Below are 16,209 nucleotides of genomic sequence, written 5' to 3' on the forward strand. Positions count from 1 at the left end.
TCTTGTAGGTAATGTGGTAGCGTACATTCAAAAGGTTGATCAAGCATCTGAAAAAAAAAAAGGTCAAAGCGTCAAAGCTATGTATAACCACGTTATCGCCAATACATCATGTCAGATCAAATCCCTTATGAACAGCAACTCGGTTACTTAGAGGCACGAGTGCAGCAACAATCCCCGGCACAACAAGAACAGCCGCAACCACAGGAACCAACCGCCGAACAATTAGAGCAAGAACAGAGACGATTACAAGAACTCGATGCTGTTCTTCATGAACAAGATCACAACACGTACACCCGACCAAATCTTGACGCTTCAAACACATCAGCTAGATCATCTAATGCCCCATCGGCAGAGCAATTGGCTGAAGAGAGAAGAGACTCAGATGCGAGGTCCATTTACATTGGTAATGTAGATTATCAAGCAACGCCTTTAGAATTGCAAGAACACTTTTCACCAGCAGGTATAGTTAACAGAGTGACAATTATGACAAACAAAATCACTGGACAGCCTAAAGGCTTTGCTTATATGGAGTTTAGTGATGTCGAGGGTGTAAATGCAGCGGTAAAAGAATTGGATGATTCAGTTTTCAGAGACAGACGTTTAAAGGTATTACCAAAAAGGACAAACATCCCAGGGATTAATGCTAATAGAGGCGGCTTTAGGGGCCGCGGGCGCGCTGGTTTTAGAGGCAGGGCTGGGTTTAGAGGACGTGCTGGGTTTAGAGGAAGGGGGCGTGGAGCTCCAAGGTTTAATCCGTATTGAGGAGAGGTTAGTGCAGTAATGTAGAGGAGTCGATCATTGTTTTTGACAATGGTAAAAACTCAAATTTGCAATCTATCCGGTGTATGACATCTCTAAACCACTTCTTTAGGTCTTGCCCGATTTGCGCTCATCTGATCTTGCATTTGCATCAATAGTCAATTTCGACATTTCCTCTTTACCATCATCGGACAACCCCTTTATAACACCAGAAATATCCGGCTTCTTTGCCCCTTGTTCAAACTTGTACTTGCATTCAAACGAATTGATCTGTATCTCAAGTCCAGTGATTGCTTTTTGCATAATCTTTAAATAATTCTCTGGTGCCTCATTCACCTGCCACTTTGTTGAATCTTTGTCCTTCTTCCCTTCCTCTTGATTAGTCAAATGATTAAGCTGATCTCTAACAAAATCAAAATCATCTATGATCTTTGATGATCCGTGAATATGTGCGCTAGCAAAATCCCATGTTGGAACCACTTTGTGAGTCTCCTCCTTGCTAAGGTAATAGTTTGGAGTGATGTATGAGTTAGGTGATTGAAAAATCACCAATACCTTGTCGTTTGAGTTTAAGGAGGGTATTTGGTGGTTGGCTTTGGCAATGTGCGCTATCAACTTTCTTTCCCCAGTAGACTCTATTTTGAGAAATAGAGGTATGTGGTTTGCTACAATCTCGTTGTCATCAGTTGTCGTCACAATGGTTGCAAGTGGGTATCTCTTAATGAGGTATTCCACTTGCTCCCACTCTTCTTCTTGATATTTCTTAGGAATGTACATTGTTGCGCGTGGTTTGAAATGAAACAACGCTTATTGGATTAAATAATTGAGAAGAAAAAATTAAATCTTCTGGATCCAAGTTTGATCTATTTATCTGTGCCTTGCAGATTGACTCACAAGAGAAAGCCACATTTTGCAATCAATTAGCGGGAATCTTTTTCCTAAAAAGTGAATGATAAATTTCCTAATTAGGAAAGAATCCGCCATATGTTTGCGCGTTGCGCGTTGCTTGTTGCGCGTTGCAGGTTTCCCTTTGTTTTCTAATACGAAGTGAATATTGATAACCCCCTGATCATGATTGATTTTGCATATTAGGGTTTCTACGTATACCATCATTGTTTTCTCAACTCAAGATTCAAATTCTCAAACAATCTATCGTTGATCACATCTACATCAAAGTTATCTCTCATTACTAAAAAAAGATGACAATAGAGTGATGCCTTAGGGACTATCAAGGGGTCACCTGAATGTGTAAATGCGTTACAATGGGAGTACACGAGACACTCTTTTGCACAAAAATAACACTACTTTTATCAAAGATATCGCATTTTCTTCAACCAATGTGCCTTGTTATCTTTGTACGTGGATGTCTAATTCTCTACTGTAATAGTTGATAACTTATGTACCCCATATGGTGTATTTAACGTTGCCCAACGGTTCTTGAATGTACTGTAATTCTAAATAAGGAGTAATGCTTAAAAACTCATATTCACACATCTATGGTATTTTTCTTATCTATTTTTTTTAATCCACAAACGGCTTGGCTTTGATCTACTTTGAATGATCACACTTATAGGACTCATTTGTCTCCAGAAAAGATTTAATCACTACCTCATTCGCCTGCGGCATTATGGGTTATTTGCACTGATTCTCAATTCCTATTCAGCAAAGCGCAAAAGCGTCTATGTTCGCAATAGCTCTCCCACGTAAACACTCACCTAAAATGTACAGTACCTGTAATTTATAACCACTTGGCTAGTCTGTTTGTCTTGGCCGCGTGACTAACGATCAGCAATGGACCCTAAAAAAAGGAAATGAGGCGCATATACAAAGTTGTATCCGTGTCTAGCTTCCAGGGAGGTTTTATGCAATTTCCGATTTGCCTAGACTATAAATACTTGCTAATTATCGTGCTGACAATGCGATACAAAGCGATACATTCTTTCGAATACACTATGAGATACTGCAATGTCCACAGTTTCCAATTTAAGTAACGCACCTACCTGTGTTGACCATGATCAAGAGAATAAAGACATAAGCAGCCAAGCTGGCGAGTTGGAGCAAGGTTACAACCAAAACATTAGTGAAATAATGAAGCTACCAAAGTTACCTGATAGAGCACCATTTGAAGTTCGCTTTAATGGACCAAAAGACCTCTACGACCCTTATAATTATCCCTTATGGCGAAAGTTATTATACATTCTTTCTGCTGCATTAACAATTTTTGCAATAACCTTTGGTTCAACCATATTCGCCCAAGGAGTGGAAGACTTGATGCGATTTCATCAAATCAGCTATGCAGTTGCTAGTTTGACAACTTCACTTTTCATCCTCGGATTTGCTTCAGCTCCAATAATTTTTGGTCCCGTGTCTGAATTAATTGGTAGGAAAAGTGTTTTGATTGTATGTTGTTTCGGTTATGTTTGTTTTACATTCGGAGCTGCATCAGCACGGGACCTTCAAACGATCATGTTTTGTCGGTTCTTTTCCGGATTTGTTGGTGGTGGGCCTTTAATTGTTGCTCCTAGTGTATTAACTGATTTGTTTTCACAAAAGCATCGTGCTATAATTAGCATTGTTTCTTCGTTGGTGTTTTTTAGTGGAAGTATGTTTGGGGCTATTGTTGGTGGATTTGTTACCGCAAATAAAAGTTTAGGCTGGAGATGGAATTCCTATTTGAGTGGTGTCATTGGAGCAGTCGCATTATTTTGCAGTTGCGTTATGTTGAAAGAAACTCACCGCCCAACGTTGTTAGCTAGAAAAGCGCAACACTTACGAAGAGAGACTGGCATATGGGGGATTTACGCAAAACAAGAGGCAATTACTTTCGATTGGAAAGCAATAGCAACCGAAAATGCTGTTAAACCAATCACCTTGATGATTACTGAACCTATTATTCTATTGTTTGGTCTCTACAATGGCTTTGTTTATGGAATGTTGTATGCATTGCTATCAATCATTCCAATGGTCTTTCAAGGTGGATATCGATGGAGAGCAGGAATTTCGCAGCTACCTTTCTTGTCAATGTTGCTTGGGGTGTTTGTGGGAGGAACAATATTAACTTACATTAGGTTACTGCAGAATCATAAAATGAGTAAAGCAAATGCATCACCAATTCCAAAAGCTGAACTACCGCCCATAATTGTAGGTGGCATTGCGTTTGTGATTGGGATTCTTCTCATAGGTTGGGCTGGTGATTACCCCCACTACATTCATTGGATAATACCCATAATAGGAGCATTCTTAATTGGTAATGGAATCATGTCTGTATATCTAGGGTCAATGTCTTATATATATGGATGTTATGAATCCTTGGCCGTTTTTGCATCAGTGAGTTGCGCATTCATGAGATGCGCTTTCGGTGCTGCTTTCCCATTATTCACTAGACAAATGTTCAGCAAGCTAACTATAAAGTGGGCATCAGTTTTGTTGGCAGGGGTGGGTATATTATTAATCGCGGTGCCGTTGGTGTTTTATAGAGTTGGAGATAGAGTTAGACGCAGATCAAAGTACGCTAAGGAATAATGGTTACGAGTGGATCTTTGTAAGCTTTCATCTAAAACATCAGCCACGGTAATTTGCCTTGAGGCACTGTATTTCAGAAACAGCTCTTGAATAATGAATCGCACTGTATTTGGAAGACGGCATTCAGTAATGCAATATCTAATCCTATTTTGTGACACATTGAAGGGACCAAAAAAGGCCTGGAAACTTTTAAAGATCCCTCAAGATTCCATTTGAAATGGAGAGCAGATTCAGATCCTAATCTTGATCTCTGCCTGTAATGCACGCAGCCATATAATATTGGTTGCACTATACGCAAAAAGCCCACACGTTGGAAATAAAGATTATCGCCGAAAGATCTATCTATAACCACTCGAAGTGACACAAAACAAACTCATGACACGCAAACGACATTTTGCAAAATCTGTTGCTTGTGACAGGTGTACAATCATCTAAACTGTCTTGTGGGTGATTTACAAAGATGGTTGGAGAGTAACCCATCGCCCAGGGCAATGTAGTGGGGCACAATTGAGCAAAGTAATCAATTTGTGGTATTCACATGATGTGAGAAAAAGTAGTTACATAAACGATGTGGAGTAATACTGGAGCATTCAATTTTTACACGAATTGCAGCCTTTATTGTTCTATTCTTAACTCACCCAAAGCTATCCGGGTTTTACACATGACCGTCCATATTTGAAAAGGAACATCTACACGTTTTTGCACATTCAAACGATATATAAAACCCCTCAGTTCTACCTAAAGAAAGACTCTACCATGAATGTTGCAACAAATAGCTCAAACACATAATGTCTAGCAATCAACACTCCTCTGGCAAGGAGACCAAAACACATTACGATCAAGATAAACACGATAAAGATCACTCATCCTCATCATCCTTATCATTCGCGAAAGAAGTTTCCGAGGACCCAAAGCCTATTGCAGGCAAGGATATAGAGTTAGGACCGCTTCATGATTATAACGACATTGTTTCCCATCACAGTCAAGGTGACAGATTGTCAAGAATTGAAAGCAGTCCAGTATTGTCACGCCAGTTGACGAGAAAAATGATGAACATGCCCGAATTAGCTGAAGCTGCTTATGATGAAGATGTCGCTCTTGCATGGGGTGACAAACGAGCCTTTCCACCGCCACTCCCAAATAAAGATGCTTATTGTGTCACATTTACTGGACCAAATGATCCATACAACCCACGCAACTATTCAACTTCAAAAAAATTTCTTTATTGTTTTACTGCTGGCTATTCGGCATTGTATGTGTCGCTAGGCTCTGCCTATTTCTCGCAAGGAAATGAGGAAGTTATGAATAAATTTCACGTTGGACAGACGGTAGCAGCATTGGCCACCTCACTTTATGTGTTTGGATTTGCCTTGGGACCAATCATTTATGGCCCATTGTCGGAGTTGTACGGTAGGAAGCCAATTATGGTGGTGTCTAGCTTTGGGTATACAGTGTTTTTGTTTGCTGTTGCAACGGCAAAGGACTTGCAAACGATAATGTTGTGTCGTTTCTTTGCGGGATTTATCGGTAGTGGCCCATTTCCTCTTGCACCAGCAATAATGGTTGACTTGTTGGATGATAGACCGAGAAGTGTTGCCGTTAATGTTTTTGTAGGTACAATTTTTGTTGGACCAATGCTAGCACCCATACTCGGTGGTTTCACTACAAAAAATAGTGCATTAGGATGGAGATGGAACTCGTACTTTTCTGCCCTTGTTGGCTGCCTTGCATTGATACTCAATGTATTTTGTTTGAAAGAGACACATCATCCTCTCATCTTGGCAAAGAGAGCAGAATACTTGAGAAGAAAGACTGGTAACTGGGGTATCTTTGCTCCTCAGGAGGAGCTTAGACTAAGCTTGAAAGAGATTGCTAGAAATAACCTTTTGCGACCATTGCAATTGCTTTTCTTAGAGCCGATCGTGTTTCTTGTTAGTCTTTACAATGCATTCATGTATGCAATGTTGTACTCATTTTTGACGGTGATTCCGCTCATTTTCGGTGGCAGATACGGTTGGTCCCAAGGTGTTGCTGAACTACCGTACATATCTATGATGCTTGGCGTTGCATTTGCTGGTTTATGTATCATCTTATACGAGAAGAACTATAATCACAAGTTGGACACTACGGGGAAAAAATGGACTCCTGAATCAAGATTACCTCCAATCATGGTGGGTGGTTTTGTTTTCGTTATTGGAATATTTTGGTTAGGCTGGACCGGAGACTATCCTAATCATGTGCATTGGATTGTGCCTGTCATTGGAGAGTTTTTTGTTGGAGTTGGATTGATTTTGATCTTTTTGCCAACCTTAAACTACTTGATTGATTGTTATGTACATGTGCCTGCATCGATTCTAGCAGCAAACACCTTTATGAGAGCTTCATTTGGTGCCGCATTCCCATTGTTTGATACACAAATGTTTACCAATTTAACCATCAAATGGGCAGCCACTTTAGTTGGTTGCTTGGCGGCATTGATGATTCCAGTGCCATTTTTGTTTTACCGATACGGAGCTTACGTGAGAAGTAAGTCCAAGTTTGCGTTAAAGTAGATTTTATATACATCTTTACTGTTCCCTATTAAATTGTGACAACGGCCCAGCTAGCCATTACTCCCAAAACACAAGAACCCAAAATGATAAAGTAGATTGTACCCGATTCAAGTGTGGATAACTTGCCTCCGCATAGCTTGGTATAAAAGAGGCAGGGCAATATAATGCAAATGATGAAACAGATTGATGCACCCAATATACCGATGATTTTCTCAAATTCTGGAAACACAATCGCCAAAAAGACAAACACAGCATTGACCCCGACTCTAATCACAAATTTGTTTACCGAGTTGAAAATTGCCCTTGATTTGGTCTCTGCCTGATTGGATACCCCAAACAATACATCCAAGGATGAAATTATTGGTTTCGCATTGAGAGGCGTCTTGGCCAATGGTATCACGCAAATCAATGACTTTATCAATGGATAGATGCAAGACGGATACCCCACTGTTTGCAATAACGTGTTGGTGACCTCATTGCTACACGTTGCACCAAACATTAAAAATCCAAAAATCCCCATCAGACAATCTGTAATCAAAGTTATAATGTATGTGTATCGTAATGACTTTGTGAATTTGTACGGGTGTCTCATATCACTTCTCAAATTAGGAAAGATTGCGTGTCCACCAAATGGCGCCATTAATATACCTACACCAAGTAAAAAATTCTTGCCAGTCTCTGGCCAAAGATTTGTTGGCATGACTTCTATCAATGAACCAGGTGATGTATCCTTGATTAAGCCGCAAAATATCACCAACAATGTGATAGTAATAGTCGATAAGATACCAAGTAATGAGAAAACTGACAATATCGGTAATGGGATGAATGTGAATGGTGTCAAAATGAAAAAGGTTATAATTTTCGTTGTTGTAGGATCATTACTCAATACTCCAACAAACGAGTCACTAAACAAGATAATTAATGAAACGCCAGCACCTACCAAGTCAATTGAAAAAAGTAGGGATATGACAAGCTTAGCCATGGACCCATAAGCAGCATAACCTAGATCAGCATACGTCATGATCGTTGCATCTGTCTCCATAGCCTTTGAAAGCAATGTTGCAGTCCAAAATGTTATAATCCCACATGCAACCAATATAGGAACACCAAACACCCACCCAGCTTTCATAATCCCAACTGGCAACGCAAGCAACCCGACACCGATTAACACATTGACGGAATTGAACACGGTTTGAGGTACAGTTGATTGACCTGCCAACACGGTGATAATGTTCCCATCTGAATCCTCAATCTTTTTCAACGTCATCTGACTCGTAGTTGTGGCCATAGATATTGAACTTCTAAAACTTGAAAATGAAGGTTGAGGAAGAATCTTTTTACCCATGGGGATACCGCTTCCAAAAAAGTCTGACCCTTGGCGTGATCTTGACTCGTTTATTGCATTCACAACATCATCGTGGTAAAACACATCGTTGTTAGGAGACAAAGCGGAATCAAGATCGTTATTCATAAACAATTGGTTCCGATGCAAATCATGCACAACCAGGCTAAGTCGTTCACCACGATAAGATGGAACCATCAATTCCGGGTCAAATGTTTCATCTTCAGCTCCATCTCCAGTAGGCTCTCTAACGAAGAACGATCTTTCTTTGTGGATCTCATTGTCGATTTTGGAAGCTGCAAAAGATTGTGCACGAGTGAATGAGCTAGCAAAATTGTGTAACGAATTTGGGCCTTTGAATGAACCAAGTGGTGTATCTAGAAACAGCCGTGATGGTCTTCTGTTTATAAGCGAGGTGGACTCATCATATTCCTCTGTCATTGCTTATCGCGAAAAGCCAAGTGGACGATATTATATGTTTTACTTAAATCGCGATATCTTTAATTAAGGTTTTTTTTTTGGTCCTTTTTTTTGTTTTTGATTTTTAGAGAGAGAGATGCGCTTTTTATTTTCCAATTTCGGAGTTTGTCAACATGCATTCCCAATTCTCTTTATACGCTTGTTTTTTGCACTACAAATCTAACAAAGAAATATCATCGACTTTAACAAAAGCAGTATTTTTGTCGTGTGGATACTTTTCGGTAAACTCGCTAGACGAATATATGTCCAAATTCTTTTGAATACGGACTACTGGATCACAATATGACAAGGCCACCAACAACGTGTAGTAGGCATCGTTTCCGGCATTGTGCAAGTAACTACAAGGTAGTCCTAATAGCTTAAGGCATCCGCCTAGCGAACCACCGTTGCTTCTGCCAAGTTTGTGCAATTTCAACGTGTCCAACATCTTGACTGTAGGCAGCAACTCAATTCCCAAACTTTTGAAATACTTTATCTCCGAGCTTATTGAATGGCCAACCAACACCCCATCTTGAGCTGTGATGTATTTATCTAGTACTAGCTTCAATGTAGATATTGCATCCTTCTCCTTCATTATGTATGAAGTTGCATGGAGGAATTTGTCCTTGTTGTCGGGCACATATTTGGAGTTTCTCTTGTGTAGATGTTCCTTAATTATTATATGAATTGCTTTAATCTGTGATACTGTAGTTGATTGGGGTTTTAGTATGGCTATCCCAATTTCCGTGATCTTGTTGTGTCCATGCTCGTAAGCTTCGCAATCAACTGCTACCAAAGGTCTTGTCCTTGGATGAAGCAACAAGAGTGCTTCTTTCAAAGAGTCCAACGACTGTTGCCCCAGACCTTCTTTGAACTTGAAATGTGAACTTTCGAGGTACTCCTCAACAGAGAGTTTCTTTCCATCTTCAATCTGCTCCTTTAGTCGGGCGAGTTCCGGTGAGATGCTTGGTATCTCACGCTTTTCAAATCTTGGAAACACAGTGGTTTTATTGTACAATGAAGTTGCGGCTGGCACCTTGAACGAAGCACCTTTCCTTGGCTTTGTTACTTTGTAGCCACTATAAGACGCTGACAGCATCAACCTCTTCATTTGGTGGGGTGACTTCAAAAGGGGGGTGGGCAGAAGAATAAACAGCGAAATCAGTGATATTTATTCAAAAGGAAGTTGCTGTTGTGATGTATTCTCCAATGTTACTGTTTCACTGTTCGTTAATTCTGTGTGTTGTTTGAAAGAGTTCACTTTGAGATGGGGTATTTCTTGCAACCACGCGATGCATTTGTTTTTTTTGCTAGCGTTAAATTCAATTCAACAAACCACCTCTAATTGAATCCCATGACCAACGACATTGAACTTTTAAAAAATTATCCTAGTATCACAGAATTGGACCGTTTTTTGGACAACTATAAGAATCCTTCGTTTCCATTGATTAGCGCGTTGTTGAACTATACTGTGCCACAGATTTACCTGTCTTTGCCGAACAGCACCGAGTCAAAGTTAAGGTACAAATTCCAGAGCTTAATTGGTTTTGGAAACTTACTTAGTAAAGTGTCAAGCGTACTAAATGTACCAAACAGTGATGCCGAACTAAGGGTCTACTTTGATTTTTTATTATCGGTAGTCGATGAGCAATTTGTTGTCAACATTGCATCAAATAGAACATCTCCAGAATTGAAAGAGATTGACAAACTTGTGTTTAAGGGGAAATTGTTATCAGTAGTGAATGAAGTTACTATATCAAAAGGCTGGGATATTACTAATGTGGCATTACAGTCGTCTAAGTCATATGCCCATTACTTGTCCACCGGTGTTGCCAAGTTGTATCAACAAGGGTTACAGCCAGACATTTTTGTGCAATCACTTCTCAATTTGAGTGCAGAATCGCTCATAGAGTTTTTCAGTATCTTTTTCACTCGTGATTACTGGGCACATTTTGAAGAGACTCTCCATCGTCAAAAAGATTTCCAAAGAAGAGATTTCACGAAGCGATTTTTTTTAGCATATGTCGTTCTCATAGTCACTGATGCAAACATGTTGCCTTTGTTCAACATTCTCAAGTCCTTTTGTGAGTACATGGATGAGAATTTCATCGAGAGTGTGGTGGTGAGATCAAATAAGGCACTCATACTGTTGATCGCTGCCATACTATCACAAAAAACTGGTGAAACTGGTCCTTGCATGCCCCCTTTCGTTATGAGTCAGTTGCAAAAATGGTCAGATCCAATGTATATCAAAAACGAGCCCATTACAATCCAAGAATTTAGGACATTTCTTATTTTTCAACTACTTAGCCGGTGCAAAGATGGCGAATTCATAAAAGGATTGACAAAAAACAAGATCTGTCTCGAGGGAATTAGCAATCATCTTCAATCATTTTCAATCAATGCGAGGTCGCTAGGTATCATTCTTGCGGATAGGATCTGTGAGCTAAGCGGAGAGCTCAAAATTTTCAAGTCCACAAACATTGGCCATGATTATGATGAGCTTTTGGCTCCAGTTGAGGAACTTGAAAGCTTGAGTGTTGATGTTGCATGGGAATTTTTGAAGGAAGAAAACACTAACTCCCCCATTCACAAGCCGGTTGCCAGTCAGCCAAATTTAGATATTCTTGCTGACACCCCCATGGAGGATACTTCAGATGATGATGGCTCCCTACTTCCCAAACCAAAAGTTCCGGAGCCCATATATGTAAAAGACTTGATATCATATATCTCCATCGATTCTAAAAAACCCCAAGCATATGAAATGCGCCGAGTTGCTTTATTGCAAGGTCCAACTCTTTTACGACGAAAATCACGTCAAGGAAATGAGGTTGAATTTTATTCTCAAGATCTACTCGCAAATCTCATTGCCTTGGACAATTTTTACAATGACCCAGACTTTGATGATTTAAAGTTGGTCAATATGGTTAGTGTTATCGTCACCAACCCTAATGTAACTTTCTATATGTTTGACTTGTTATTGACGGGGGATTATTCGCTTCAACAACGAATGTTTATCCTATCCGCTACGTCGCTAGCTGCACGTGAACTACGCGGTATCAAGGATGACATAGTTTTTCAATCGTTTACCGAAAAGTCATTTCCAACAAAGCTACTTCCTTCTTCGTTACACAACAAATATATTGGGGGATTGAAGTATATAAATCAAATTGAAAATGAACTTCAAGATTCACTTATGCATGATGCTTCAAGTGATGCTAAAGATCAAATAATCGGTAAAGGTAAATTGGTACGCATCTCACGATCACTAACCCAACCAAAGGATGTACAAACAAGGGAGAAACCGGTAATTCCCAACTTTTACAAAATTATCGGAACAAATTTCTTTTTCCCTTTGCTTAATGTGTGGTATGAGTCTGGATCCATTGATATTGGACACTACTCGCCAATCTTCATTGCTCAATATATCAAAACATTGAGTTTATTACTCCACGTTGCGTACCCATCGTCGACACAACTTAAAGACATGATCAAAGAGTTTATGTTGTTGTCTTGCACTGTGATACGAAAAGTGACTTTGGAAGAGATTCAAGTTATTGAATCAATACTTACTGGAATATTACTCATATTGGAATTGATTGACGCTGAGTTTTTGGTGCTCGACTTCAACGATGAGATAATGTTGGTATATAATTGGTTAACTGCGACATGGGAAGGAATTATTGATAACAGAGTCAAGAGCCTTGCTGCTGGCTTGTTATTGAAGTTGCAAGAGGTTTCAAAGAAGTTTGAAAGGACCTTGATTGACCAGGATTATGGTCTATATTGAGCTGTACCTATATACAGGATGTTCATGGCATTTAAATCATAACCATAAGCATTATCTAGCTTTTCCACTGCCCGCCTTTATCACAAGCACGTCGCCATCCTCCACTTCGTATTTCTTCCCATTTCTATATTGTTTCCCCATCAGCTTCAATTTGTTTTCGTCAAACACCTCCAATTGTGCCAAGTCATCCCACTTGTAAACAATCGAGTTGATGAATGTCTTTTGCAAGTCGGTGTGTATCAACCCAGCAGCATCTGGCGCCAAGCTACCCTTTCGAAGTGTCCACTGCCTAGACTCAATATCGCCGCAAGTGTAAAATGATATCAAATGTAAAGAATCGCGCATCTCCTGAATCACTGCGGGAACGATCAGTTCCTTATCTTGTGGTTCGGCCGTGATTAGTGCATGCTCGTATTCAGCACTAAACATGATAAGCTTATCGTTGCCAGAATTGGTGGTAATCCACTCTTGTACTCTACCCCAAAACTGGTTCGTTCCTGCAATATAATCACTTTTTGACACATTCAATAGATATACAGTTGGCTTTGCGGTCAACAAGTTTAACCCGTTTATGTAATCAATTTCTTCATCGGTCCAAACACCATTAATCACCTTGACACCGTTGTACAAGCAATCACTCAATTTCTCCAAAAGCTCCAAATTTCTTGCCTCATGGGTTTGATTTGGCTTTTTCAAATTCTTTGTGCTCTTCTCCATCTCCACTTCAATAAATTCCAAATCTTTCAATATTAATTCATCATTGACGATAACTAAATCTCGAACAGGGTCAACTTTATTCTCTTCAATATGTATAATCTCGTCATCCATAAACCCACGAATAATCTGTAGTATTCCATCAACTTGACGGATATCGTTTAAAAATTTGTTTCCCAATCCTGCACCAGAACTGGAGTTCCTCGTTAAACCTGCAATGTCCCACACAGTTAAGTTAGTGGGAACTTTCTTTTGTGATTTATAAATGCGTTGATAATGATCTAATTTCCTAGAAGGTACTTGAACGATGGATTTCTCCGGTTCAATCGTGGCATAAGGGTAGTTCGCAGGATTACCTAATGAAGACTTTGTAATGGCTTGGAAGAATGTCGATTTTCCAACATTTGCCAACCCCACAAGCCCTGCAGAGAGATTGTTCGATGGGCGTCCTAGGTATTTTGTGCTAGCTGTTGGTGGTGATTGTTTAGCTAGTCGAAGAGCTGTGGTGGTGAGTGTTCGGATCTGCATTTGTAGACAATGAGATCACTAGGTGATTTTCAAAATCGCGGATTAAACATTTTTCAAAGAACCTTGCAGAAATCAATGATCAAAACGCATAACTCTAATTAATTACTATAGTCCTATTCACTCCAATACAAACGCATATTTTGAGCTTGCCCTAACTCTTCTTCCATAGATGTAGAACAAAAATGGTACTGGTATCATTATGGCACCCAAACACCCTAATAAAGTACTAGCCCATTGAATTTTCATATTAACGAACATCTGCCTGGCAAAAAGGGGGAAAGCTGCACCAAAAGCTGATCTAAGAAAAGTGTTACCAGCCAATGCAGAAGCAGCATACAATAGGTAGCAGTCAATGATGTAGTTGAAACAGGGCAAGAAAATCAACATTAATCCATTCCCAACAAAGAACGCGCCAATAGTGGGCACTATCCAATGTACTTTGTCGCCGAAAGCTCCACTCCAACCAAGCCAAAACATACCACCTGTAAACGTAACTCCTCCAAGCATCATTGGCGGCAACCTTTCCTCTGGAATTGGTTTACCATTGTTTTTATCCATTACCAGATTGTACCTCTTCTCTCCCAAAATTACAATCACTCCTCCCAGAAGTGTTCCCAAAAGCATCGATATGTACGGCAACTCACCCACACCTTGAGACCAACCATACTTACCAATAAAGATCAAGGGGACTGCTGTTAAGAACAAATACAACATACCGTAGATGAAAGCGTTGTACAAAGTGACCAAAAACAAAATGGGTTCGGTGAATAACATCTTCAATGGACGAGTAATGTTGTTTTCGGCAATTTCTTTGATACTCAAGGAAACTTCATCGTGTGGAGCATAGATTCCCCAATTACCGGTTCTCCTTCTCAACTCCTCGGCTCTTCTAGCAAGAATGATCGGATGATGGGTTTCTTCCAAGCAGAATATACTCATGACAAACGACAAAGCACCTACAATGCCACAAAAGTATGAGGTCCATCTCCATCCCAAAGATGAGTTTTTTACAGTAAATCCACCAAGAATTGGGGCAAGCATGGGTCCACCAAACAAAACCATAGCAAAAAGTGTAATCGCAGTGCCTCTTGTTCTTGCACCAAACATATCAGCCATCACTGCAGGAGCCACAACTAATGGTGCGGCACCAATGAACCCAGCAAAGAATCGACACAACATAACCGTTTGAACATCTTTGGCAGTAGCTACAGCAAAGCAAAATAATGTGTATCCTAAAGAGCTGGGAATCAAAATCATTTTTCTTCCAAATAACTCCGACAATGGACCGTAAATGACTGGCCCAGCAGCAAATCCAAAAACAAACAATGAAGTACCCAAAGTTGCAACCGTCCACCCTATGTGGAAAACTTGCATCAAGTCTTGAGAAGCTTCAGCAAACAAAGCTGATCCAATACTGACACAAAAAGCACTCAAACCAACTGTTGTCGTATAGAAAAGCTTCGTTCTAAGTCTCCAATTCTTCGGATGTTCCGGGTCGTCCTCACCATCGAATTGGACAACGAATGGGTCTCTGCTTCCCAACTCTCTCGGATACGGCCTTCCGCCCCCCATTGGTGGCAAAGGTCTGGAAGTATTTGTAGCTTGACGGATTAAATTGTCATAATCGGTTGTTAATCTTGAAGCCTTCCTCGACAACGCGATGTCCGCTTCGTATCCAAAATCTTCGTCAAGGTTGGGATAGTTTTCTTCAGCTCGACTGCGAGTTCTGTGTGCTTCTACATTCTGACCAACAAAATCTTGAACTGGAACCTCTTCCTCCTTTGGCTCTTCTTTCAGTGAATTAATCGAGGGACTGCTGTTGATAGAAAGCCTCTCTCCTTCGTTTGGTGCACTCATTTTGCTAATTGTGGAGCACTAGCTTGCGATGGATTTTGTATAAAATGCAGTGCAGAATGCCTCCAATTTATATATACAGTAAGATTCAAAATGAATTAAAATAGAGTTTTGAAAAAAAATTCATGTGAGTTGACTTGATTGCTCCAATATATAGTGAAGCATTGTTTTAGTGCACCTACACATTAATTAAGTCGGTTATATTTGGGTTATGATACTGTATTTAAACTCACCGACATATTTCTTCCCTTCTCAAAAAGAGTTCGCATTTCCCAATTGAGCACAATTGCCGGTTTTGTGTGATATTCTATTGTTTTGTCAACAGAAAAAGATTTGCTCTTTTTAGCCAGCGCAAAGAAACATTGGAGAAATAATCCCCACCAATCATTGAAAAGAGTTCTTTTTTGAAGCAACCTCGGTAAATAATGCATCAACTGCTACAAGTACAAGTATGTTTGACTACTCGTCTCTGTGACGAGGTGGCTGGAGGAAACCAACAGGGAAACTATTTCCTAGCTTTAAGAATTTGCCGTATTTGGCGTCGGGTTGAGGAGGATCAGGCACAACCTGTACCAACACTTCCCACTTAACTATTAATGACTGGAATTTCATCTCTCTCTTTTAATATGATCTAATACCAGTGGTGGGGAAGAGCTTTTTCTCGAGTGTGATTTTCTTTTGGGCATATT

The 16,209-nt window shown here is 40.0% G+C and overlaps 9 protein-coding genes across 9 annotated transcripts; 4 read left to right on the forward strand and 5 right to left on the reverse strand. All coding sequences in view use genetic code 12, as the record gives it.

The window, feature by feature from the left end:
• Positions 1-108: 108 nt before the first annotated feature.
• CPAR2_300650 (uncharacterized protein) lies at positions 109-762 on the forward strand (the record flags this gene model as incomplete). Its single annotated transcript, XM_036807415.1, has 1 exon — positions 109-762. One exon carries the CDS (start codon positions 109-111, stop codon positions 760-762), a length of 654 nt encoding a protein of 217 aa, XP_036664254.1.
• Positions 763-867: 105 nt separating this feature from the next.
• Positions 868-1,536, reverse strand: CPAR2_300660 (uncharacterized protein; the record flags this gene model as incomplete). The annotated part of the gene is made up of 1 exon (XM_036807416.1): positions 868-1,536. One exon carries the CDS (start codon positions 1,534-1,536, stop codon positions 868-870), a length of 669 nt encoding a protein of 222 aa, XP_036664255.1.
• Positions 1,537-2,724: 1,188 nt separating this feature from the next.
• CPAR2_300670 (uncharacterized protein) lies at positions 2,725-4,281 on the forward strand (the record flags this gene model as incomplete). The annotated part of the gene is made up of 1 exon (XM_036807417.1): positions 2,725-4,281. One exon carries the CDS (start codon positions 2,725-2,727, stop codon positions 4,279-4,281), a length of 1,557 nt encoding a protein of 518 aa, XP_036664256.1.
• Positions 4,282-5,069: 788 nt separating this feature from the next.
• On the forward strand, positions 5,070-6,833 carry CPAR2_300680 (MFS transporter; the record flags this gene model as incomplete). Its single annotated transcript, XM_036807418.1, has 1 exon — positions 5,070-6,833. One exon carries the CDS (start codon positions 5,070-5,072, stop codon positions 6,831-6,833), a length of 1,764 nt encoding a protein of 587 aa, XP_036664257.1.
• A 28-nt stretch (positions 6,834-6,861) lies between these two features.
• On the reverse strand, positions 6,862-8,616 carry CPAR2_300690 (uncharacterized protein; the record flags this gene model as incomplete). Its single annotated transcript, XM_036807419.1, has 1 exon — positions 6,862-8,616. One exon carries the CDS (start codon positions 8,614-8,616, stop codon positions 6,862-6,864), a length of 1,755 nt encoding a protein of 584 aa, XP_036664258.1.
• Positions 8,617-8,806: 190 nt separating this feature from the next.
• On the reverse strand, positions 8,807-9,733 carry CPAR2_300700 (uncharacterized protein; the record flags this gene model as incomplete). Its single annotated transcript, XM_036807420.1, has 1 exon — positions 8,807-9,733. The coding sequence occupies one exon, from the start codon at positions 9,731-9,733 to the stop codon at positions 8,807-8,809; it is 927 nt and encodes a 308-aa protein (XP_036664259.1).
• Positions 9,734-9,988: 255 nt separating this feature from the next.
• Positions 9,989-12,424, forward strand: CPAR2_300710 (uncharacterized protein; the record flags this gene model as incomplete). The annotated part of the gene is made up of 1 exon (XM_036807421.1): positions 9,989-12,424. The coding sequence occupies one exon, from the start codon at positions 9,989-9,991 to the stop codon at positions 12,422-12,424; it is 2,436 nt and encodes an 811-aa protein (XP_036664260.1).
• A 51-nt stretch (positions 12,425-12,475) lies between these two features.
• On the reverse strand, positions 12,476-13,666 carry CPAR2_300720 (uncharacterized protein; the record flags this gene model as incomplete). The annotated part of the gene is made up of 1 exon (XM_036807422.1): positions 12,476-13,666. The coding sequence occupies one exon, from the start codon at positions 13,664-13,666 to the stop codon at positions 12,476-12,478; it is 1,191 nt and encodes a 396-aa protein (XP_036664261.1).
• Positions 13,667-13,783: 117 nt separating this feature from the next.
• CPAR2_300730 (MFS transporter) lies at positions 13,784-15,523 on the reverse strand (the record flags this gene model as incomplete). Its single annotated transcript, XM_036807424.1, has 1 exon — positions 13,784-15,523. The coding sequence occupies one exon, from the start codon at positions 15,521-15,523 to the stop codon at positions 13,784-13,786; it is 1,740 nt and encodes a 579-aa protein (XP_036664262.1).
• Between the last annotated feature and the right edge of the window lie 686 nt (positions 15,524-16,209).

This window comes from Candida parapsilosis, contig 005806 (genome assembly GCF_000182765.1).
Source record: "Candida parapsilosis strain CDC317 annotated contig 005806".
NCBI lineage: Eukaryota > Fungi > Ascomycota > Pichiomycetes > Serinales > Debaryomycetaceae > Lodderomyces > Lodderomyces parapsilosis.